The following is a 23,795-nucleotide window of genomic DNA, read 5'->3' on the forward strand; positions in this document are numbered from 1 at the left end:
CCGGTGCTCACAACTTAAACGGGGCCGGCCGTTCCCGGCAGCTCCCGTGGGCAGCGGTCAATTCCCCGAATTGCCGATTCCCGAGGGATTTATCCCCCGATTTCCAAAGGAATTAATTTACTGTATTTAATTTGTTCCCGAATTTCGGGGGTTTCTCCTCACACCGGGTCCGCCAGGGGGCGCCAGGCGCGGGAGGCGCGCGCAGGAAGTGACGTCACGCGGCGGCCGCGCCGGGCTCTGCTCCGGTTCTGCTCCGGTTCCACGGAACCGGCGGCGGTGAGCGAGGAGGGGCGGCCGGGGCTGAGGGCAACGGGAGGGCCTGTGAGCGTCTGTGAGCTGCTGGGGCGGACGGACAGGGCTGGGAGATAATGAGGGGGACGCGGTGTGGGGTATTGAGGGGACCTGGCGGGGCTGTGAGGGGACCGGGGGGGGCTGTGACGGTACCGGGAGCCTGTGAGGGGATGGGGAGGATGTGAGGGGACCGGGGGGGGGGGGGCTGTGAGGGGATGGGGAGGATGTGAGGGGACATTGGGGTAGAGGGAGGTGGGAAAAGCTCCCATGATCTCCCTCTCCAACCTCTCCTTCCTCACCTCACCTTCCTCAGGTGCGGCAGGGATGGATTGCCAGGACATGAAGGAGCTGCAGCAGGAGGTGATGGAGGAGCTGGGAATCTCCATGGAGGAGCTGAGAGAAATCATCGACAAAGAAGTGGAGAACTCCGAGTGGGTGAGGCAGAGGAAGCAGCAGCTGGAGGAGCTGGAGCAGTGCATGAGGCACAAGGAGGAGGAGGTGGCCCACGTTGACCAGCTCATCGACGATGCTGTGAGGTGTGTGGGAATTCTGAGGAGGGGGATTTGAGGGGGATGCTCCATTCCCTTCGGGGCACACCCACAGTGTAGCTGGTTAATGAAGCACACTGGCAACTTTCCCCCTAGGGCAAGCAATGGTTCATTTCCAGATCCCAAAAGTGCAAAACACAAACAGCAGGGGGGCTGTCACTTTAATCACAACAAATGCACCTTTATTGAAGGCCAACAGCAAATGTGATAGATGGATCAGAAAAGGAAATAAAGGATAGTAAGGAAAAGAGGAGAGGGGGAATATGGCTACCAGTGAGACAGAATCCTCATGGTCTAGATTTGCTGTAGTCCATGGGGTTTTACCAAAGTTATCTCAGAAAGTTATGGTTTATGTAGTTTCAATCCAAAGCGAGTGGCATCTGGCCAAAAGGTGGGGAAGATTCATGGGCCACTGTGTCTGTGAGGCAGGTGTGAGCGTGCAAGGACAAGCCAGCTCTTGTCAGAACTTGTGAGGCGGGTGTGAGCGTGCAAGGACAAGCCACCATTGATCAGAACCTGTTTGGAGCAGCGTTCTGCGAAAGCACAGCGAGCACACCCGCAAACAACCACAATAACATCCAAAAACATCCACCTCAGCCAGGCCAGAGCTCCTGCTGGGGTCTTCAGGGCCCTTGTGAGGCACATGAAGGAAACTCCAGAGCGTCTCTCACACCCCCTGAGCGGTCGGGGGCAGCTCCCTGTGGAATTCGGGGGGCTCAGCTGCTTTCCCTCCCCCAGGGCCATGGACAAGTGCGAGGTGCTGGCCAAGGAGCTGTACTCCATGATGGGCCTGCAGTACCGGGACAGCAGCTCCGAGGACGAGGCCCCAGCGGCCACAGAAGTGATCGAGATCCCCGACGAGGAGGATGACGATGTCATGAGCGTGGACTCGGGCTGGAAACGCAGTTCAGTGTCCCCAGCAGGGCCAGGGGAGGGGTGGGGATAAGGGAATGCTTTTAGCCCGCGGGGAACGTCTGGCAGATCCTGTTTGTGTCCCAGAATTCCTGAAATCCCGGAATTCCTGAAGTCCCAGACTGGGATTTTACCCTTTACCCTCCTGTCTCACTGTTGTCCCCGTCAAATGAGGGAAGGCTTTGTCTGAGCATGGATTTGGGATGAGCACTTTTCCCTGTTCCCCCTGCTCTCTGTGATTTAATTAGGATGGATTTTTTCCACAAAAAAAAGGTTTTAAACTACTCAAGGGGAGCATCTGCCAGATCCTGTTTGTGTCCCAGAATTCCTGGAGTCCCAGACTGGGATTTCACCCTTTTCCCACCTGCCTTGCTGTTATCCCCATCAAATGATCCCACATGAGGAAAATCCTTGTCTGGGCAGGGATTTGGGATGGGCACTTTTTTCTGTTCCCTCTGCTTTCTCTGATTTAATTAGAATGGATTTTTTTTCCACAAATAAAGAGGTTTTAAACCAATGTTTCTCTTCACTCACAGGCAGCAGCGGTCCCAGAATCTCCAGAGATCAGAGTCTGGTGAGTGGGGAGCCCTGGCCAGAGATGTTTCCTCATGTGGGGTTTTCCTGAGACACAACATTGTGTTGGGTGCAAAAAACCAAAAGTTTTTCTGTGTTTCCCTTTTTCTTTCCTGCAGCTGAGGGAAGCAATGGCTGCCATGAGGAAATCTGCCCGCGATGTTGCAAAGTTCATGGATGCTGTAAACAAGAAAACCAACTTGCAGGAAGCACAGAAAGGTGCGGGAGCTTCCAGGGGCTCTGTGCCCTGGGCCTTTGCTTCCCAAAATGGGAAAACAATGATCTGCTTTCTCTCCTAGAATCTCCATTCATATTTATTGATCCCAAAATGCTGTTTTAATTTGGGGTGTATTGGTTCTGAATTCCTGCTTTTTCTCCAAGCTGTTTCCATTCAGTAAAAAGGAGGCACTTGGGCTGCCTGAGAGGAAGAAGAAAGCAGGAATGCTTCTTCCAGAACTGTGCTTTGGGTGATTTAGAACTGACTTTATGCTGTTGTCCCTTGGTAGATGCACAACCCCCTCAGGAAGCTCCTGGCACTGCCCAGCCCATCACTGTCCCTGCAGCCCCTAGCAATGATCTCAACACTGATGGGGACCTCAAAGTGGGCATGAGGATTTTGGGGAAAAAAAGAACCAAGACGTGGCACAAGGGGACGTTGATTGCCATCCAGACGGTTGGTATGTGCCATGCATGGGGCTTGCCTGGGATTTTGGGTGGGAAATCTGGATTAAAAGGTGTCAGAGCACCTGATGTCACCTGGAAGGGGTTGTGGGAGCAGCGCACCTCCATATGAAATCCTGCAAGGCTTTGAAGTGAATTCTGAGTTAATTCTGAATAAAGGATCTCAGAGTGACCCAGAGCGTTGGAATTCTGCTGTGCAATCGCGTGGCTTCTGTTTATTTTCCCCTTTATTTATCTCCTGTTTGCCTTAAAATGTATTTCCAGGTGCTGGCAAGAAGTACAAAGTGAAATTTGATAACAAAGGGAAGAGTTTGCTCTCGGGCAACCACATTGCCTACGATTACCACCCATCTGCTGAGAGGCACCACGTGGGCAGGAGGGTGGTGGCCAGGTACAAGGATGGCAATCAGATGTGGCTCTATGCTGGGATTGTGGCTGAAACCCCCAATGTCAAGAACAAAGACAGGTATCCTTATTTCCCATGGTCACACACCTCCATCTCTGTTTTATTTTTTTTTTTTTTTTGTTTTAGGCCAAAAAGTAAAAGGGTTTATTTGAATTCCCTTCAGGTGCTGAATTGAGCCCTTCCCAGGAATGTGATTCTGACTTTCTTCATCTTTCTTATCTCAGGGTGGAGCTTCCTCTCTTGCTCATGGCCCTGAGTCAGGAATTAGATCGGCTAATTTATTCAAATTATCACCCAAATGTTGAGTCTGGGCTGCTTGAGGCATGAAGCAGTGGGAGGAAATGGGAGCCCTGGGAGGGCAGAGTGGCAGAGGTGATGCCAGAGCTCTTCAGGAGGGGAAAGAGCAGGTTTGGAGCAGCTTTTTTGGGAATAAAAAAAGGGCAAGGCTGCTCTGGTCTGTTAAAATAAAGGTTTGGGGTTTTCCTGATTGATAAAGGATTCAATCCTCCTGGATCTGATGTAAATTGTGTTGGATTTTATCTGATTTGTGTTTAATAACTGAAAATGAGCTGAATTTGATACTCAAATTGCAGCTTTTCTCCTGGTTGTGATGCTGATCCCTCATCCTGCAGCTTTTGTACAGCTCCAGGGCTTGGAGTCCTCACTCAGAGGCACTAAATGGGTGCCTCATTCATCTTCCCTGCAGAAATCAGCAGCAATTAAACATTTTCTATTCTTTATCTCTCTTTCCTGGGGCACAGAGGGGATTTGGAGCAGAGGGAAATGCCCTGGCTGGGAATTGTGCTCTTTGAGCAGCCATGGGGAGCACAGGGAATGTTTGTGACTCCTCATTCTGTCCTCACCCAGGACTGGGCTGTCTCCAGGAGGAGCAGGAGAGGTTCTCCACTTCCATTCCATGCTCTGAGAAGTTTCTTCAGCTCCTAATTGCTGTTTTTTTTTCCAGGTTCCTGATTTTCTTTGACGACGGTTACGCGTCCTACGTGAAGGAGTGGGAGCTGTACCCGGTGTGCCGGCCCTGTGAGTGATCCCTGTCCCCCTCCTGGCCTGCTCAGCTTTTGGGAAGGTCCAAAAACGGGCGTGTCCCACGTGCTGCTGAGCCTGGGGACATCTGAAATCCTGGTTTATTGCCAGGCTGGCTTCAGGATGTCCCACCATCAGCATTCCAGCCCTCAGGATCACCTTTGATTGACCTTAGGAAAAATGCACCTGGGAAATGCTAAAAAAAAAAAAAAAAAAAAGAATTAAATGTTCTTTCTGTTTTGTCTTATTCCCTTTCTCCCACGTGTCCCAAACAGTGAAAAAGGCCTGGGAGGACATTGAGGATGTTTCCTGTCGGGATTTTGTTGAGGAATACATCACTGCCTACCCCAACCGGCCCATGGTGCTGCTGAAGAATGGGCAGCTGATCAAAACTGAGTGGGAAGGCACCTGGTGGAAATCCAGAGTGGAAGAAGTGGATGGAAGTCTGGTGAAAATCCTTTTCCTGGTAGGAATTTCACTTCTCCCATTAGGATTAAATTTGAGCCTGGGGATTTGATCAGTTCTGTTTTTCTTGTTAATCATGGAAATAATTGAGGTTGGTTGCCACATCCACAGGGGTTTTGGACAATTCCAGGGACAGTAACTCCACCACTGCCCCGGTCACCCTACGAGGACATGAACACCCTTTCCAGGAAGAAATTTTCCCTAATACCTAATTAGAAATTTCAACATAAATAATTACATTTGACAATTTATTGTCTGTTCTGCCTGCTGTTTGTCACTCCTCATTGTTGTCTCCCTGTGTTTTCTCTGTGTCTCACTCCAGGAAGCTCTTCCCATGGGAACTTCAAATGTTTCCTTCTCCTTCCCACAAGAGGACAGACGTTGTGAGTGGATTTACCGAGGTTCCACACGCCTCGAGCCCATGTTCAGCATGAAGGCTTCCACAGCTTCCACCCAGGAAAAGAAGCAAAGTGGGCAAACCAGGACTCGTCCCAACGTTGGTTGGTGGCATCTTTTGGTTTCATTTAGACCCTGGGATTTATCTGCAGGCTGGTTTGGGTGTGGTGGGGTTTTTTAGCAGAGTTCCTGGAGGTTTCAGGTTTCTAGATTTTGGTTTTGTTTCTTCTGACAGGAGATTTCAGATTTCCACTGAGCCTTTTCCCCTGGCACAGGAGATTTAGATTTCCAGGGTTTTTGTCCTCTGGCATAGGAGATTTAGATTTCCTGTGGGATTTTTCTCCTGGAATAATGCCACAAAAACCAAACTGCACTTGGGTGAAGTCACCAAAATTTTTGGGGGAGTTGCTGTGCTCTGAGCTTGATGATGACCCACCATTAATCCCAAATCTCTCTGTTTTGGTTCCTTCCAGGAACTAATCAGTATTTTGGGGCCCATACAGCCAACTTGGGATAACATTAAGGATTTGACTCTTGGGTTTTTTACCTTCCCCACCAGGTGCTGTGAGGAGCAAGGGCCCTGTGGTCCAGTACACCCAGGATTTAGCAGGAGCTGGTCCCCAGTACAAGACTCCAGAGCCAGCTGCACGTCCCTCGTCTCCTCAGCCTGCAGAGATGGAGTAAGTACCAGAGGCACCTCCAGCACCTTCCACCTCTTTGCTTCTCTCCAGCACTCAGCTCTCTCAGGCACCACCTTTTCTGTGCAGAGGAATCCTCAGCTGCAGGCGTCCTCCATGCCTTTAGCCATGATTTTGGGGAGAAACTTTTACCTAAAGCTGCTGGATGAATAACTGGGGGCGGGAGCTGAGAGCCACCAACTCCCCGAGCCAAATATTCCTCCTCAGGCCTCAAGCTTCGCACTTGCCTTTCCAAATGAGACCTTTGCTCTTTCTCTTCCCAAAATCTGAATTGCTCCCTCGTGTCACGATCCAGGCGATGGCCCCCGGCTGCCTTGTGTCCCTCCACGTGGCCTGAGCTGCTGGCTGACCTCGCTGGGAGCTCGGGATCAGCGGTCGGTCCCGGTGGGCACGGAGCAATCCACGGCCAAGCCGCTGCCAGGGGCCCGAGGGGGACACTCCCGGAGCTGCAGGCTGGAGGAGGCCTGGAGGAAGGAGGAGCTCGGCTTGGTGATGAAGGGAGTGTGGTGGAGGACACCAAGGAACCTGGGGATGTGCTCGGGGACGTTTTAGGGGAGGGAGAGGCTCTCCCAGTTCATTTTTGTCAGCACTGTGGATTTCCCATCCGCATTTACGGGCGCCTGGCCCCGTGCCAGCACGTTTTCTGCTCTGCCTGTGCCCTGCTGCTGGGGCACCAGGGAGGCAGGACGTGTCCCAGGTGTCAGCAGCCTGTGCAGGAGGTCAATCTTTACTCCCCACAGGCTTTCCAGGTGTAGCAGCAGCAGCTCAAACCCCGCCTGCCCCAGCTCGGGGGTCATGGGGGCTCCTCTCCAATCAGCAGTACAATATAACCTAATTTACCCCTGGAAATGCTCCCTCTGTGCTGGTCTGACCAGGATTTGGGAGTGGAAGCCACAAGTAAATCACATTTTCCTTAATGCCAGAGAAATCCTGGATGCTGAAGGAGGTTCTGGCTGGGCCCCCATCCCTGCAGGTCCCCCATGTGCAGGGAAGAGCTGGGCTGGGACACCCTGGGACCATGGGCAGTGTCACAACATGAGCACAACCAAGCTGGACCTGCAGCCCTTTGTGCCATCACCAAATCCTTTCCCATTCCAGGCCTTGCAGAGCTTTACAAGGAAAATTTTCCTTCTTGGGCTTGGCTTTAGGACGTGGTTTTTGTGCAGCTGCTTCCCTGCCCTTAAATCCCAATTGCCCCTGACCAGGGGGCAGAGGCAGCCAGAGGCCTGGCTGTGTCCATGCTGGTCCCAGGGATTCTGTGGGGTTCAAACACTTGGATTTCAGATAATTAAAACTCAGAACAGTCTCCTCACTCTGGTGTTTTGTTTCCTCTGAGGAAAGCTTGGGTTTCTCCCCCTTCTTTCAAGTTTTTCTCGTGTTGTCACCACTTCTGACTGGTTTAAGCCCATTTTGTCTCTTGCTCTTTTTGAGATGTGTTTGAACACTTTGCTTTCAGGCAGCTGTTGGCAGAAACCCTCATCCCTTCCTGCTCTTTGTCTCCTCCTTTTCTCCCCAATAACTTCACAGTTTTTCCTCTTCAGCAGATGGTTTGTGGTAATTTTCTGTTTTATTGATGTAAATGGGTTGAAAACTTCCTGGAATGGTTTGGAAACCTGCAGTTGATTGAAAACTCCTGAAATGGGTTGAGAACCTGTTTTTTTAGAGCCCTTACTAGCTCTTTCATCAGGGACATTATTACATTCCCTTACACAATCTTATCTTGTTCCTTAGTCCTTGCAAGAGAATCCTCTGGATTTGTTCCTCCTACTCAGGCCTGGTTGAGCTTCTAGAGCTGGTTTCTGCTAAGCCAGGGGTTTCTTCATGGTCTGGTTTGTCCAGCTTCCTGGGATTAAGGCCTTGTTACCTTTGCCTCATTTCAGAATCAGAAGTCACTTGGAGCTGCAGCTAAATTCTGAAATTCGGAGCGGTTGTGGGATTGCTGTAGCAGAAACAGCCAGAAATGGGCTGATTTTCACTCTTATTAGGAAAAAAGCCACTGCTGGGATTCTCCTGGGTTTCTGAATTCCATGGGGCAGTGTTACTTTGGTTCCCAATGTGTTTTTTGCTTTTCCATGCTCCAAATCAGCTTCTCCTTCCCTCCTGCAGGTGCTCGGACACGCAGCTGGCCCAGGGCAGAAAGCAGGTGGCCAAGAAAAGCACGTCCTTCCGTCCTGGCTCCGTGGGCTCCGGCCACTCGTCGCCATCCTCCCCTGTCCTCGGGGACACCCCGGCAGCCGGGAGGGCCCTGCCAGCCCCGCAGCACCGGTGAGCAGAGCTCTGGGTGGGACACATCCCCCAGGCCATCTGGGATGTTGGGACACGTGTGGGGCTCTGTCTGCTTGTGGGGATTCAGCAGCTCAAATCGTGGAATCACTGAGGCTGGAAAAGCCTCTGAGTTCATGGAGTCCCATCCAGCACTGCCAAGTAGCTGTGATTTCCTGGAGGGCAGTGAATTTCCTTTAGATTTTTTTTATCACCCTGTGATAAATTCGTTATCATTCTGCTTAAACTCTTTTTGACTTGTAATCCTTCATGTAAAGGTTGGTAATTGTTTTATCCATGGGTCAAGATCTGTAGAGGGATAGAATGTAAGAAAATAAAGATAGTGCAGAAGGTAGTCTCCCACCTGAGGAGTTGTAGCTGTGCTAATCACCAAAGATTAGGAACAGGCCTGCCATTAATAGGCTGCAGTGGTGAAGAGTGCTACAAAAGAGTGGGTTAGCTGGGTGAGAAGAGAGTTGGAGTTTTGTGGTTGTGCTGTGAGGAGAGATGGAATTTGTTGGCTGTACTGTGAAGAAGAAGGAGTCAGTGCTGTGAGGACCTACCCATGAGAAATCACCAAGAAGATATAGAACTTTTGAAATACGATGACAACAAAGATCAAAGGCACAGGGGTCTTGAGCTTGCCAGAGTCTTGAGAGGAATTTCCTGGGTTCTTACATAAGGTCACCTCTAAGCCTCTTCTTCTCCAGGCTAAACAACCCCAGCTCCTTCAAACGTTCCTCACAGGGCTTGTGTTCCAGGCTTGTGTTCCAGGCTTGTGTTCCAGGCTTGTGTTCCAGGCTTGTGTTCCAAGCTCATGTTCCAGGCTCGTGTTCTAGGCTTGTGTTCCAGGCTTGTGTTCCAGGCTTGTGTTCCAGGCTTGTGTTCCAGGCTTGTGTTCCAAGCCCCTCATCAGCCTCGTTTCCCTCCTCAAACATCTCAAACCCTTCCTAACCTGAGCCCCCCATCTCTCCCCAGCGCCGTCCCCAGCAGCGTCCCCAGCGCCGTCCCCAGCGCCGTCCCCTCGCAGCCCTTCCACGGGATGATGGACCGCGTTCCCAACGAGCCGTCGTACCGGGCCCCTCTGGAGAAGCTCTTCTACCTCCCGCACGTGTGCAGCTACGCGTGCCTGGCGCGGGTGCGGCCGGTGCGCAGCGATCAGTACCGCAGCCGCAACCCGCTGCTCATCCCGCTGCTCTACGACTTCCGCCGCATGACGGCGCGGCGCCGCGTCAACCGCAAGATGGGCTTCCACGTGCTCTACAAAACGCCCTGCGGGCTCTGCCTGCGCTCCATGCACGAGATCGAGCGCTACCTCTTCGAGACGGACTGCGACTTCTTGTTCCTGGAGATGTTCTGCCTGGACCCCTACGTGCTGGTGGATCGCAAGTTCCAGCCCTACAAGCCGTACTACTACATCGCGGACATCACCAAGGGCAAGGAGGACGTGCCCCTGTCGTGCGTCAACGAGATCGACAACACGCCGCCGCCGCAGGTGGCCTACAGCAAGGAGAGGATCCCCGGGAAAGGGGTGTACATCAACACCAGCTGGGAGTTCCTCGTGGGCTGTGACTGCAAGGATGGCTGCAGGGACAAGTAGGTGACTGCTGCTGGGTGAGGGGACACCTGGGCTTTAAACCCTTGCAGGTTTTGTGGTTTGGGAGGGACATTAAAAGTCGTCCAGTTCCAACTCTTGACATAGGCAGGGACACCTTCTGCTATCCCAGGTTGCTCCAAGCCCCGTCCAGCCTGGCCTTGGACGCTTCCAGGCATGAGAAATCCCCAACTTGGAATTGAGTGGCATCAAACCATTTCTCCTGGTTTGATTCCAAGTCAGACCCTTGCTGCCCATCTCTGCCTAAAGATGTGATTTATTCTCCTGTCTCACACTGATCTTGTGGATTTTCCTGTGTCTCCCTGCAGATCCAAGTGTGCCTGTCACCAGCTGACCATCCAGGCCAGCGGCTGCACCCCTGGAGGGCAAATCAACCCCAACTCAGGCTACCAGCACAAGCGGCTGGAGGAGTGTCTTCCAACAGGGTGAGCAGAGCCCCAGACCCATTGAGAGGGAGTTGATCCTGGGTATCCCAGGGCAGATGTGACCACCTACCTCTGGTCTTGGTTCTTCTGCCAACTCTGGAATGGTTTGGGTTGGAAGGAGCCTTGAGGAGCATCCAGAACATGAGTTGTGATCCTCTGGGATCTCTGTGCATAACCCCAGCACTGCCAACAGCCACAGGCTTTGGGGTGTTTCTTCATCCTGAAAGTTGTCATCCTTCTCCTTTTCTTCCAGTGTTTATGAGTGCAACAAGAGGTGCAAGTGCAACGTGAACATGTGCACCAACCGCCTGGTGCAGCACGGCCTCCAGGTGCGGCTGCAGCTCTTCAAGACCCAGAACAAAGGTTGGGGCATTCGCTGCCTCGACGACATCGCCAAGGGCTCCTTTGTCTGCATCTACGCAGGTGGGAGCTCAGCTGGCACGTGGAAAACTCTGCTGTGGGAAGAGGGGTAGCCAGAGATGGGGATGGAGCTGGGGAAGGGTCTGGAGAACTCCTGGGGAAGCTGGGGGAGCTCATCCTGGAGAAAAGGAGGCTCAAGCAGGACCTTTCGGCCTTCTTCAACACCCTGGGGAGGTTTAAATTGCACATTCAGGAAAATTTCTCTCTGGGAAGGGTGGTCAGGCTGCTCAGGGAGGTGGTGGAGTCACTGTCCCTGAAAGTGCTCAAAAGGACAAGGATGTGGCACTTTGGGGACATGGCTCAGTGCTGGGGGGAACAGTGGGGCTCAGAAGCTCTTCCAACCTCAGTGATTCCAAAGTGCAGCAGAAGGGGTGTAAAGCTCCTGCCACGCCTACTTTTGGGGTGAAAGCTGAGCTGATGAACTTGCCCAATGCTGCAAGCACCCTTGTGGTGGCAGTGCCAGTGTCACAAGATGTCCCCCAGGCTGTCCTTGAGGTGACCCAACCCCAGCCCTGCTTCCTGTGCTCAGCCCACGAGATGCAGAAGTTGCTCTGGGGTTGCACTGACTCTGGAACAGAGCCACCCATGGCCAGAGCTGCTGCTGCCTCCGTGCTCTTCCAGCCCTTCCAAGGCTCTGCTTGAGCTGCCCTGTAGATATTTCTGAGCTGAAAATGTTGATTTTAGCTCAACCACAAGCTTCAAGGTTTTGTTACATCAAGAAATGGGGTTATGTTGTCATTTCCCAGCCCAGCTTTGGAATGAAGCGCTGTCCTCCCTTTTTCTCCTCAGTGAGCTTTGGAAAAGATAAAAGAGAAAACTCACCTTTCATTTTCTGCCCCCAAAGGGAAAATCCTGACTGATGACTTTGCTGACAAAGAGGGGCTGGAGATGGGTGACGAGTACTTTGCCAACCTGGACCACATTGAGAGCGTGGAGAACTTCAAGGAGGGCTACGAGAGCGACGCCAAGTGCTCCTCGGACAACAGCGGCGTGGACCTCAAGGACGACGACGACGACGAGGAGAACACGGGCACGGAGGAGCTGGAGGAGTCCAACGAGGACAGCTCTGACGACAACTTCTGCAAGGACGAGAACTTCAACGCCAGCTCGGTGCTGCGCAGCTACGCCACGCGCCGGCAGACGCGCGGCCAGCGCGACCACGGCTCCTCGGAGACGGCCTCCAAGGACTCGGGGCTCACACGGCCCCTCGGCCACGAGGAGCCCTCCACAGCCCCTGCCTGCAAGCTGCCAGTGTCCGAGGAGATCTCCAAGAACAAGGTGGCCTCGTGGCTGAGCTCCAACAGCATGGCTGAGGGCCTGCAGGACAGCGACGGCGCCTCGTCCTTCAGGGTGGGCGAAGGGGGAGAAGCCAAGGCTGTGAAGGTGGAGATGCCTGCAGAGAGGGAGAAGGGCTGTGCTTCCACGCTTCCAGCAGATCTGAATGGAGAGGCGAAGGCACCCAAGAAGGAGGTGAGGGAGAGAGTTAAAGGCAGGGAGGTGCTGCTGCTCCAGTGGCTTTTCTGCCCATAGAGCACATCCAGGGGGACTGTGGGGCTGTTGGATATCTCTGTGCTCAGCTCCCCTGGCTTCTCTGGCTTTACCCCACCCAGGGAGGGATTTGTGGCACAAGAGGCTGCAGAAGTCACTTGATGCAAGCAGAGCTGAACATCCTCCTGCCTGGGGACCTGAGGGACATGGAGGTGGTCCCTGGCCACCCCCTGCTCCAGGGAGGGCACTTGGGAGCCCCCCAGGGAGGGGCATGTCCATGCTGGGTATCACACTGGGTGTGGGGACAGGCAGCATCTCCCTCCTGGGCTGGCATTTTGGGGAACAATTCCATAGAAAGTCTGGAGTGCCCGAGAAGGGAGAGATTCCAATCATCTGTGCTTCTCCCCTCTGCAGGAACCTGAAGAATCAACCAAAATTCCCGGGTAAGATTCCTTAAATCATTTTTTTTTTCCCTGGAAACTGTGGCACAACCTCCACTCGGCCTGGAGGAGATGCAGGTGTGCGAGGTGCCCTTGTGCTGTCCCCGCAGGCTGGGCAGCCTGGGCAGGAGGTATGGCTACAACCCCTGCCCTCCGCGGCTGGAGGGGATCCGCAGGCCCGTCAGCGGCACGGTGCTGCTGCAGAGCCGCCGCCGCTCCCTGGCCCCGCCGCCCCCCTCGGAGGTGAGTGGCACCCCCAGGCTGCAGGGGCCTCCCCCAGACCCCTTCTTCGAGCTTATTTCGGGTCGTTTGCTGCCTTTGTTCTGTCAGGGTTTGTGGTTGTGGCTGTGGTTTCCTGGAGGGCACTGGATTTCCTTTGGGTTTTTGGGGTCTTTTGTGGATCTGAACAATCAAAAAAAGAGAGAGTGTGGGATTTGGGTTAGATTTTGGCATTTTGGTTTGCACATCTGGGACCATTGTTTGGAAGCCATCCTGGTGAACTCTCCTTGTTTTTTGGGAACCTTTCCCTTCCTTTTGAGCTGCAGGATCTCAAGCAGAACTCAGCAGCTCCCCCAAAGCCCCACAGGTGTTCCCAAACACTCACCTGTGGGGTGTGGTGCCCAGAGCGGGGGGATCTCCTTCCAAAGGGTGGGAACACAGAGGGTGAGCACCATATCCTGGAGAAAAGGGAGGCTGGGATGGACTCCAGGAGCTCTTCCTGTCCCCAGAACGTGCTGATGGTGTCGAGCAGCACCGACAGCGATGAGGAGCACAGGGCAGGGCAGGCCCCGGGCACAGCCAACGACAGCGACGACATCCAGACCATTTCCTCAGGATCCGAGGAGGAGGAAGGGGAGGACAAGAAAAATCCATCGTCTGGGTCAGGTGAGGAGGGAGAGCAGGGCTGAGGGTGAGGAGTTTTGGGTGGAAGCACCAGGAAGGGCTCTGAGGCTGTAGCAGCTGCTCCTGCTGTGTCCCTCAGCTCCAGGACATTCTCCTTCCAATTCCAGGAAGGTTGGAACCTTCCCCATGTGTTTAGCAAGACAAAACTTCAAAATCTACTCCTCAAAAGCAGATATTTTTTGGGTATTGTAAGAAAAAGCATCAGTGAGGCTTAGGGTGGGTCTGAAGGCTGGGCTGGAATGATCCCAGATGCTGAATTTGCAGGCAACCCTGACAAGGGAAGAGATGAGAATCTTGACTCCCTGTTTCAGAAGGCTGATTTATGATTTTATTATATTTTATAATATAATATCATTATAATATTATTATAATTATAATTAATTAATATATAATAAATAATATTAGTTTCTTATATAAATATTATTATATTATATTATATTATATTATATTATATTATATTATATTATATTAGTTATATTATATTATCGTTATATTATATTATTGTTATATTACATTACCTCACATTCTATTATAATGCAATATTAAAACTATACTTAAAGAATAGAAGAAAGGATTTTATCAGAAGGCTTGAAAAGGAAAGGAATACAATGATAATAAAATCTTGTGACTCTCAGAGAGTCCAAGACAGCTGGACTGCGATTGGACGTTAATTAAAAAGAACCACAAAGATGCACCTGTTGCATTCCACAGCAGCAGATAATTATTGTTTGCATTTCATTTCTGAGGCCTCTCAGCAGAAAAGATCCTAGCAAAAGGAATTTTTATAAAATACGTCCACCCAGGAGCCACCCCGGAGCGCCGCTTTGGCTCTGAGGGCTTTGTCACCCAGAGCGGAGCAGGCTCAGGGACGATCCCGTCTCACAGCAGGTCCCGTGAAGAGACAGGTGGCTGTGAAATCCACCCGAGGCTTCGCCCTGAAATCCACCCACGGCATCGCCATCAAGTCCACGCCGCTGGCGGCGGCCGACAAGGGCGAGAGCGCGGGGCCCGTGCGGCGCAGCACGCGCCAGTTCTACGACGGCGAGGAGAACTGCTACATCATCGACGCCAAGCTCGAGGGCAACCTGGGCCGCTACCTCAACGTGAGTCACGGGGCTGGGACACCCCCTGGAGGCCCCCTGAGCTGGGTGTGAAAGGAGAGTCCGTGTGGAGTTTGAGGGTGGTGATTAGATGAGGGTTTGTTGGGGTCTCGCCCATGGGAGCAGCGTGGTTTCTGAGGGAGAAGGGGTGTCCTGGTTTAGGGTAAATTTGGGAGAAAATCTCCAAAAGGGGCCCCTCCAGCTAGGTAACCCACACAGCCTCTCCCCACAACTGATTCATGAAAGATTCCTTGGAGAGAAGTGGAAAGAACCTGTTTATTTAACAGGCCAAGCACCCCCAGCACACAAAATGAACAATACCAGGTGACAACACTCTGTCACCGCTCTGAAAAAGATGACAAATTCAAAAAGTCTCTCTCTGTTATCAGTCCCTCTTTTGCTGGGGTAGCTGCTGCAGCCACAAGGTGCAAACTCTCGGTGTTTCCCAGGTCCCGGTCCACAGCAAGTTCAAGTTGGTCCAAAAAAGGGAAAGGAGAAACAGTCCAGGGAAAAATTTGGACTGCTTAGCTAAACTAACTAATGAGCAGAAGCAAAAGCAAGAGCAAAGCAAGAGCAAGAGTAAAGCAAAAAGCAAAGGCAGCACCATATACTGCCCTGTCTCTGTGTCCCACAGCCGTGAGGGAGCAGCTGATAGCAAAACCAAAACAAAACTTTCACTCCTCAGAGCCAGTCAGAATCTGTGGTGCCCCCACACCTTAACAGGGACATTCAAATTGGGTGCAGAATAAAACTTGGGCCAATGGGATTACAGATCCATGACACTTCAGGGGAGGATCACAGGCTTGGAATAAATATTTTCAAGGGGTGAGACAGAGCAAACCATTGAACTAAAATGTAACACCACAATTCACCCTTTTTTCGTTAGAAAGAAAAGATAAATGTGACAATTAGCAATTTAAAGAATGAAGCATCATAAAATTAAATGCAGTTGCAGTGAGGATTATGTTTTAAGCAGTCCCCTTGACTTGCTGTTTGCCTTTGGTTGGTATCAAAGATAAATGAGCATTTACAGGCCCACCTCAGGGCTGAGCCTTCTGCTCAGCGGGGCTGTTCCTCCCCAAGCCTAGGGAGAAGTGGGGAAATGAGAGGTTTGGGAGGATGAGGCACCTTCCTGAGTGGAAAACCAGCTGCTCCAGCCTGGTGGGAGCAGGAGTGGCCCTGTGAGTCCTTCCAGAGCCCGTTACCTTTGAGTGTGGATCTTATGACTCAGCCCGGGCGTGCAGCCTGTTCCAGCAGGATTCCGCTGGACTGGCGGGCAGAGCAGGAATGCTGCTTGTTTATAAAGGCTCTGTTCAGTGCTGGCAGCTCGGCCTCCCTGCCTGGGCAGCAGCTCAGGCTCCTCTCTGTTGCCATTACAGCACAGCTGCACCCCAAACCTCTTTGTGCAGAACGTCTTCGTGGACACCCACGACCTTCGCTTCCCCTGGGTCGCCTTCTTTGCCAGCAAGTGAGTCCTGGAGGGCTGGGAGGGGCTGAGGGTTCCTGGGCTGTGTGGGAGCTGCTTCACGGCCAGGGCTGACTGTTTCCTGCTCCTGGAAACCCATTTCCCTGCTCCTGGAAACCCCATTCCAAATTTTTCAATCATTCCTGTGCAAAGAAAACCTCGATGGAAGGTGAAATCTTCTCTGTTGTGCTGGAGATCCTGTTGTGATTTCCACCAGTTTTAGACCTTCCCAAAGGGCAGAGTGAGGCATGGAGCAGCCAGTTTCCCTTCTTGTTTTACTCCCAGATTTTGAGCTGGGTTTTCCCTGCTCCTAGAAACCCCATTCCAAATTTTTCAATCATTCCTGTGCAGAGAAAACCTCGATGGAAGGTGAAATCCTCTCTCCTATGCTGGAGATCCTGCTGTGATTCCCACCAGTTTTAGACCTTCCCAAAGGGCAGAGTGAGGCATGGAGCAGCCAATTTCCCTTTTTTGTTTTAATCCCAAGTCTTTTGAGTCGTGCTGAGCCCCTGCTGTGTGCCTCTCTGCTCCTGCAGCGAATCCTCACAGCAATGATTCATCGCAGAACTTGATCCCTTCCTCCCTGGCTGCCTCAGCCTCATCCCATCCTTTCTCCTCTTTCCTGGAGCAATCTCCTCACCCATCCCGTGTGGATTTTTGTCCTTTCCCAGGAGGATCCGAGCTGGCACAGAGCTCACCTGGGATTACAACTACGAGGTTGGCAGCGTGGAGGGCAAGGAGCTGCTGTGCTGCTGCGGGGCCATCGACTGCCGGGGCCGCCTGCTCTGAGCCAGACCCGCTCCCTCCCAGCAGCTCCCCCTGCCCCAGGGGCCTTGGTGCTCCCTTTCCCTCAGTGAGGGTGAAGTTTTCTTCTCCACAAGTTCTCAGTTCTCCCTTTTCTCAGCTGGAAAATCACAGATGGACACAGAGCAGGAGTTGGACTCGGGTTGTGCTGGGGGTGATTTCCACCCGCTGGGTTTCTCCCACCTTCCTGAGGCTCCAGTTATCCCACAAGACAATTCTCTCCAAGGAATGAACTTTCCCTGCTCTCTTCCATCTTTTCCACCAAATTTAAGGCACAGAGCTCATTTTTCCAGCAGCAAGCACTTGTCCAGTATTGTCAGGAAGTGCTTCCCAGTTGGGACTGAGGCCTTAAAGTGGGAGGGAGGATGGTGGAAAGAATCCTTGGAAAACTGGACCAATGAGGATTTATAGAATCCAAGGGAAAAGAGACAAAAAGTATCTGTCTTCATCTGTGAGCTGTAAAGAATCTTTTAGTTGCTAAAAAGCAATAAAAGTGAGTTTTTCTATTAAAAACAACCTGTCCTGATCTCAAGACACAGCAAAGCGAAAAAGCAGAGTTGAACCTCTGCCATCATCCCTGTTCCTGTGGGGTTTGCAGGAAAAATGCCAGAGGTGGATGGGCCCAGGCAAAGGGATAAGGAGCTCCCACATTTTCACCTTTCCTTCACCTTTCCTCCAAACAAACACTCCTTAAATCCTTCCACCGGGGAAAATTACAGAGGAAGGGGTTGGGGTTTTCTTGAGGAAGGAGATGTGGTGCCTGTCTCCATCTCCAACCCTCCCAGAATGTCACAGGGAGCCCCAAACTGGCTTTGGGTACCTGGGCACAGGAGGGAGGGAGGGGGTGGCACCAGTTCCAGGCTTGGGTTTTTTTGTTTGGGGAGGGAAGGCACCAGGACAGATCCAAAGAGTTCAAAAAGCCACCCTGAGAATTGGATGAAAGAGCTGAAGTTTGACAAGGTGGGATCAAATCTCACATTATTGACGTGGAAAAACCCAATCTGGGAGGTGGTGGAGCTGATTCCAACCATCCCAGCCCCTGCACAAGGGAGGCTTGTTGGGCTTTTTCCCTTCCTAAATAACCTTTTTCTTTTTTCTTTGTAAAATAAAACCTTTCTGGGGCCTCCTGGAGCTCCAGTTCCATCCTGAGACTCCACCTGAATGGAGGCTTTGTCATCCCAGCGGGGCTGCAGCTCCTCAGGGAACCCAAACCCACACTCCAGCCTGGGCTTGAAGACTTGGGAGAACTTTTAGGAGAAAAAAAACCCATAAAAACCATCAAAATCCTCAACTCTGCCCATTTTTAGCACTGCCTAAAGGATCTACGCCAAAATAACCTCCCCACCCCAGGGACACAGAATATGCCCAAATCCTGTAATTTTTTTTTACCCAAGTTTATTAGTTTTTTTAACTTTTAATATATTTAACCTTTTATTTATTAAAAAAAAAAAAAAAAACCAAAAAACAAGAACAACAAAACACGTTTTGGTCTGACATTGGTTAATGGTCCTTTTCCCCCCCCACCCCTCCGTGCTGGGAGGTCTCACAGCATCCCAAAGGATGCAGGAGACAGAGCCAAGCCTGGCTCCTCCTGTCTTCCAAATAAATAGAAAGGAAGGAAAAAAAAAAAAGGAAAAAATCAAGTTGGAAATTTGTCCTGTTACAGCTGGGAGAGGCCACGGAGAGGGAGAGACTCAAAAATCCATTTACCGAAGAGAAATGAGAGGATTAAACTCTGTGAGACACAAGGAGTGGCTCAACCCCGCAGCTTCCTTCCCCCAAGTACTTCCATAGTGTCATCCCATCATTTAGGCACTGAAACACCCAGGAATTCCCTGCTCCTCCCTCCCAGTTCGGTGGAGCAGGGGCTGAGCCGGCTTTTCCAGCTCAGGGAAAGGGGAATTATCCCCTTGCCCCGGTGAAGGAATGGTTGGGAAAATTGGAACAACGCAGAGCCCGGCAAGGGGCCGGGGCCGAGCTCTTTGGCCAGAGCCGATCCCAGGCAGGGGCTGCGGGGCGGGCAGGAACCGCCCGGAGGGAGGGATGGATGGAGCCACCCCGGAGGGGTCCCCGCCTGGCCGGGAACCGCCGTGGATTAAGGCAGCAGGTGAGAGGTGGAAGGGCACCAGCGGTGAGTGTGAGGCAGAGCTGCGGCCCCGCTGCGGAGCAGGGGCGGGCGCTCCGGGCTCCCGGTGCGGAGCGGCCGGAGGGGCCGGGCCGGTGGCAGCAGGTGGCAGCTCTCGGGGCCGGGGCGCTCTCAGTCGGTTTTGCGGTGGTTGTTGTTGAGGACGGGGTGGCCGTTGGAGAGGGGACCGTTCTTGGTCACCTCCTCCTCCTCCTCGGTGTTGTCCGTCTCCTCGCGGTCACTCCGCTCGTCCTCCACCACCTGCGGGCAGAGGGAAAAAGGGGGTTCAGGCAGCAGCTCCCCCCATTTTCCTGCCGTGCCTCAGTTTCCCCATTGCAACCACAGGGGTTTCTCCCCACAGTGGATCTGGAGAGCCAAAGGCAGTTGGGATTCAGGATCTGGGGGTCCTTCCTTCCCCCATGACATCCCCGTGCCCCCCCTCACCTTTCCAGTTATGAACTTCTGGGCCATGCGGATGATGAGGTAGGCCCAGAAGATGTGCAGCGACTGCAGCACCACCATCATGAAGTTAAAGAAGTAGTAACCAAAGAAGGCAGGGTAGAGATCCAGCGGATAAACCATCGTGCAGTGCATGATCCTGCCAGGAAAAGCCACTGCTGTCACTGAGGCTCCCCCAGCCCCTGCCTCAGTTCCCCCGTTGCCCAGCAGAGCTCACCAGAAGGGGAGGATGACCAGGCGGGTGATGATGAAGACGGCGGCGAAGACGATGAAGATGTTGTTGCAGGTGTTCCTCCACCCGGCGTAGTTGAACATTTTGGCAGACTGGAGGGGGGCACAGGGGGTGAGCAGGGCAGGGGGCACAGCATGGGGCACGGGGTGGCAGCAGGGCAGGGGGACACACCAACCTCCAGCAGATAATCCGAGGAGTCGTGCAGGGCCATGATGAGAGTCCCGGCACGGACGTAGTTGGCAAACCAGGAGAAGCTGATGAGGATGATGGTGGCAACGTGGTGGATGATTTGCTCTTTGAAGTCCTGTGCCCAAAGCAAAGGGAAGCTCAGCAAAGGGAGGGTTACAGCACCCACAGCAAACCCCCATCCCACAGCCCCTGAGCTTCTCCCACCTTCCAGAGGCTTCAGTTGTCCCACAAGACAACAGGTTCCCTTCAAGAAATGAGCTTTTCTTGCTTTTTCCTGCTCCTGTGCCCACATCCTCCCAGCTGCTGCCACCTGCCCACCCTGCTGAGATGTCCTGGTGTCCCCCAGCCCGTCCCAGTGTCCCCACCTTGCGCTTGACGTCGGAGGCGATGCTGAAGAGCAGGGACCAGTAGAAGGAGAGCTCGATCATGTAGTACCAGTACTGGGAGGGCAGCACGCTCTGGGGGCAAGGGACGGGTTGGGGTTGTTCTCTGTGTCCCCCAGAGGGGTTTGGTCCCCTTCTGTGAGCACCATCCGGGTGTCCTGAGGACCCCCAAACCCTCCTGCACCCCCAGTTCCCCCTGGTGCTGGCAGCTGGGATGGGATCTGTGCTCACCTGGATGGGGTATCCCTTCCACACCTCCCGGAGGTCGTAGAACCAGGGTTTCTGCAGGATGGGGAGACACAGGAGTCAGAGGGGCCAGGGAGGCTGGGGGAGCAAGGGGAGGGGGGCAATACTCACATCCACTATGACAGCCATGCCAGCAATGAAAGCAATAAGGTAAAAGGTGAATCTCCAACTGGAAAAAGGAAGCAGACGTTCCTCAGACGGGCACCGGGGAGCAGGAGGGACGAGGACGGACCCAGATCCCGCATCTCCCACCCTCCCAGGCAGCTCCTGGCCAAGCTGGGACCCCCAGAGCCCCCAGGGTGGAGGGACAGTGACACCAGGCAGGAAGGGACGGGGGTCTCACCTGGCCTCCCTGAACTTCTTGAGCAGGCTGGGCCGGTCCTGGTTGCGGCGGCGGCGGAACCAGCGCTCGACCTGGCGCACGGTGCAGCCGCTCTTCTTGGAGAGCATCTCCACGTCGGCCTGGGGACACCGGGGCAGCCCCACTGTGTCACACAGCCCTGCCTCTGCCCCCCTCACCCCCCGGGGACCCCCTGAGCCCTCACCTGCTTGGGGTGTTTGCTGGTGGCAGCATAAAACCTCTCCAGCACCGCGTTGGGGGTGGCTTTTAACCGCACCTTCTCCTTGACGTTCAGCAGCCCGGCCAGGGGGGTGGCCACGTACCTGGGGAAGGAATTCCTGTCACCTGCACGGTTTGGCACCATTGAAGCCACTCAGGGACCCGTGAACACTCAGTGCCTCGGTGTCCCCATGCTGCTGTGCCTCCTTCGGGGTGGGTTTTGCCAAGGGGAGCCCCCCGGGTCCCTCTGTCACGGGCTGTCCCCACTCTGCCCCTCCCTTCTCTCGCCATCCCAACAAAGCCGGGTCTGTTCCCATTGTTTGCCCAACAAATCACTCCCCAAAGGCCGTGTTTGCGTGGGGAAAAGGCAGCACGTGGGTTTGCTAGGGGGGATCAGGACCCCCAGCTCGGCTGAGCACAAGGTGCCACATGCCAGGGTTCAGCCACAGCCCCCAGGGCACGGGGAGAGCCGGGTCGGGGGCTCAGCATCCGTGCCCACCCCCAGGGAAGGGACTCACGTCTCAAAGAGGTGCCGGACAACGAGGAAGAGGAAGGCCAAGGGGAGGGTGATGTACAGGTCAGAGGCTTTGGCATAGACTCGCCCATCCCGGTCCTCCAGGTCAGCCCAGGTGAGGTTTGCCGGGAGCCAGAGCCGTTCCCACCAAAAATAGCTGTACAAGGTCTGAAACATGCTGAGGGAAGGGAAAAGGGGGAGAGGTGAGGGGGGCATCTCCGAGGAGAAGGCCGATGCCACCCCGGCCCCACCAGGCGCCCCAATTTCCACCTCGGCTCCCAGCGAGGCCCCGGTGAAATCCCCGTCGGAGCTCGGCTCGGGCACCGAGGGACTTTGCTCCCGGCAGCCCGGAGGTCAGAGGGTGATCATTAACAGGGGCCCCAGTCCTGCTTCCAACCGGCAGCTCGGCTCCTGCGGCCAGCCCGAGGGAACGGCCGGGCTCCCACCTCTGCACCGGGACCGCGACCCCGGCTCCGCACCGGCATCGGCAGCGGGGAGAAACCCCCAAGTTCGGTTTCCCTCCCGTGCGCGCATCCCGCGGCCGATCCAAACCCGATTCCCGGTGGGAAACGGAGGCACGGAGCCCACCGCCAGCGCTGCGAGGCCCGGCACGGCCCCAGCGCGGGATTAGGGATTTGTGGCCGCACAATGAGCACCTTTGTGCCTTAAAAAGGCTCCGGACGGGGGAGCGGCCCCTCGGGGCCAGCGCATCCCGGCTCCCCGTCCCTCCCCACCGGCCGGTTCTGGGGAACCGCGCGGGGTCGGGACGGGCTCGGTTGGGATCGCAGCCCCGGGACGCGAATCCCCGACACGGATTGTGGCGAGGGCCGGGGCGGCTCCGCTCGGCCGCGGGAGGAAGAGGAACCACCGTGGCCGGTTTCGCAAGGGCGGGCGGGAGGGAGGTGCCGCAATTCCCGGCTCCCGGGGCCGTGCCGCGGGCAGGTAACGGGAGGGGAGCGTGGGAGGACGGGGTGAGGCCCCGGTCAGGGCCGGCAGCTCCTTCTCCCCCGGGGCACCGGCGGCACGGCGCGATGTGGGGGCACCGGGGCACGGAGCCGGTGCAGGAGGGGGCACCGCCAGGCCGGACCCCCCTCCCCAGAGGTGATTTTAGCAGCGATCCTGTTGGAAACCGACAAACCCCTGACGTTTTATAGTTGTGGGCAGATAAACGGGACCGGGAGGGATCCGGGCCCGGGGGCTGCGCGCCCGACCGGGCCGGGGGACAGCGACCCCGCCGGGGCCCGAGGCCGCTGTGGGCCCGGGGGGGCCCCGCCTTCACCCGGCCCCGCCCGGGCAGCCCCGGGGGGCCCCGGCGGGCCCTGCCCGAGGGCGGATGGAGGCCCGGGATGGCTCCGGTGCGCGCCCAACGCCCGCAGAAAGGCCCGGCCGCGGGCCTGGCGCGGGGGGAGCGAGCGGGAACCGTCCCGCGGCCCCCTCCGGGCGGCCCCTCGCGGAGCGGGGCGGCCCCGCGCGCCGCCGGCCGCACTCACCCGCAGCCGCCGCCGGAGCCCTCACGGAGCCGCCGCCGCCCGGAGCCCTCACGGAGCCGCCGCTCGCCCCCCTCCGTCCCGCGCGCGCCCCGCGCCAGGCAGCGGCGGCAGTGACGTCACCGCGGACCCGGGAGTGACGTCACCGCAACGCCGCGGGGAGCGGCGCCCGCCGTGGGGCGGGGCGGGGCCCAGGCGTGAGCAATCGACCGCCGAGACGGGATCCGTGCGCCCCCCTTATGGACCCCGGGGTGCTCCATATACACCCCAAATACACACCCTATAGACAGCCCTATATGTGCCCCGTGCACCCCATATAAACACCCTATAGAGAGCCCTATATGTGCCCCATATACACCCCATACACCCTATAGACAGCCCTGTATGTGCCCCGTGCACCCCATATAAACACCCTATAGAGAGCCCTATATGTGCCCCATATACACCTCTATACACCCCATAGACAGCCCAGTATGTGCCCTATACAGACACCATATAGACAGCCCTTTATGTGCCCTGTGCACCCCATATAAACACCCTATAGAGAGCACTATATACCCCCTATAGACAGCCCTATATATGCCCCATATACACCCCATATACCCCCTATAGACAACCCTATATGTACCCTGTGCACCACATATAAACACCCTATAGAGAGCTCTATA

At 54.7% G+C, this 23,795-nt stretch overlaps 2 protein-coding genes across 6 annotated transcripts; one reads left to right on the forward strand and one right to left on the reverse strand.

Moving 5' to 3' along the window:
* Nucleotides 1–223: 223 nt before the first annotated feature.
* Nucleotides 224–18,412, forward strand: SETDB1 (SET domain bifurcated histone lysine methyltransferase 1). 5 transcript variants are annotated; one of them, XM_058042732.1, is made up of 22 exons: nt 224–276; nt 605–827; nt 1,578–1,744; nt 2,288–2,325; nt 2,444–2,543; nt 2,831–3,001; nt 3,270–3,471; nt 4,376–4,449; nt 4,728–4,918; nt 5,240–5,417; nt 5,873–5,993; nt 8,118–8,276; nt 9,252–9,869; nt 10,197–10,313; nt 10,567–10,736; nt 11,578–12,203; nt 12,636–12,664; nt 12,772–12,904; nt 13,390–13,546; nt 14,450–14,667; nt 16,044–16,132; nt 16,801–18,412. In XM_058042732.1, exons 2-22 carry the CDS (start codon nt 616–618, stop codon nt 16,916–16,918), a joined length of 3,888 nt encoding a protein of 1,295 aa, XP_057898715.1. In that variant the 5' UTR covers nt 224–276; nt 605–615; the 3' UTR covers nt 16,919–18,412. The 5 variants fall into 5 exon arrangements, with proteins under 5 accessions (XP_057898715.1, XP_057898716.1, XP_057898717.1 ...); XM_058042733.1 differs by having other exon boundaries at nt 14,453–14,667; XM_058042734.1 differs by having other exon boundaries at nt 9,264–9,869.
* CERS2 (ceramide synthase 2) lies at nt 18,317–23,206 on the reverse strand. The gene is made up of 11 exons (XM_058042840.1): nt 23,131–23,206; nt 21,645–21,818; nt 21,113–21,230; nt 20,911–21,029; nt 20,679–20,736; nt 20,553–20,603; nt 20,304–20,396; nt 19,925–20,053; nt 19,735–19,841; nt 19,503–19,656; nt 18,317–19,319 (listed from the first exon to the last, which is right to left on the reverse strand). Exons 2-11 carry the CDS (start codon nt 21,815–21,817, stop codon nt 19,191–19,193), a joined length of 1,131 nt encoding a protein of 376 aa, XP_057898823.1. The 5' UTR covers nt 21,818; nt 23,131–23,206; the 3' UTR covers nt 18,317–19,190.
* Between the last annotated feature and the right edge of the window lie 589 nt (nt 23,207–23,795).

The sequence above is a fragment of the Melospiza georgiana genome, chromosome 33, assembly GCF_028018845.1.
Source record: "Melospiza georgiana isolate bMelGeo1 chromosome 33, bMelGeo1.pri, whole genome shotgun sequence".
Taxonomy (NCBI): Eukaryota; Metazoa; Chordata; class Aves; order Passeriformes; family Passerellidae; genus Melospiza; species Melospiza georgiana.

Bases quoted from the DNA above. Each gene is read 5' to 3' on its own strand.
- CERS2 (XM_058042840.1), bottom strand. From the start codon at position 21,817: ATGTTTCAGACCTTGTACAGCTATTTTTGGTGGGAACGGCTCTGGCTC. The intron at 21,231-21,644 runs GTGAGTCCCTTC...TTCCTTCCCCAG, and splicing joins GTCCGGCACCTCTTTGAGAC to GTACGTGGCCACCCCCCTGG. The intron at 19,657-19,734 runs GTGAGCTCTGCT...TTTTCCTGGCAG, and splicing joins CTGGTCATCCTCCCCTTCTG to GATCATGCACTGCACGATGG.
- SETDB1 (XM_058042732.1), top strand. From the start codon at position 616: ATGGATTGCCAGGACATGAAGGAGCTGCAGCAGGAGGTGATGGAGGAG. The intron at 3,472-4,375 runs GTATCCTTATTT...TTTTTTTTCCAG, and splicing joins AATGTCAAGAACAAAGACAG to GTTCCTGATTTTCTTTGACG. The intron at 8,277-9,251 runs GTGAGCAGAGCT...ATCTCTCCCCAG, and splicing joins CTGCCAGCCCCGCAGCACCG to CGCCGTCCCCAGCAGCGTCC.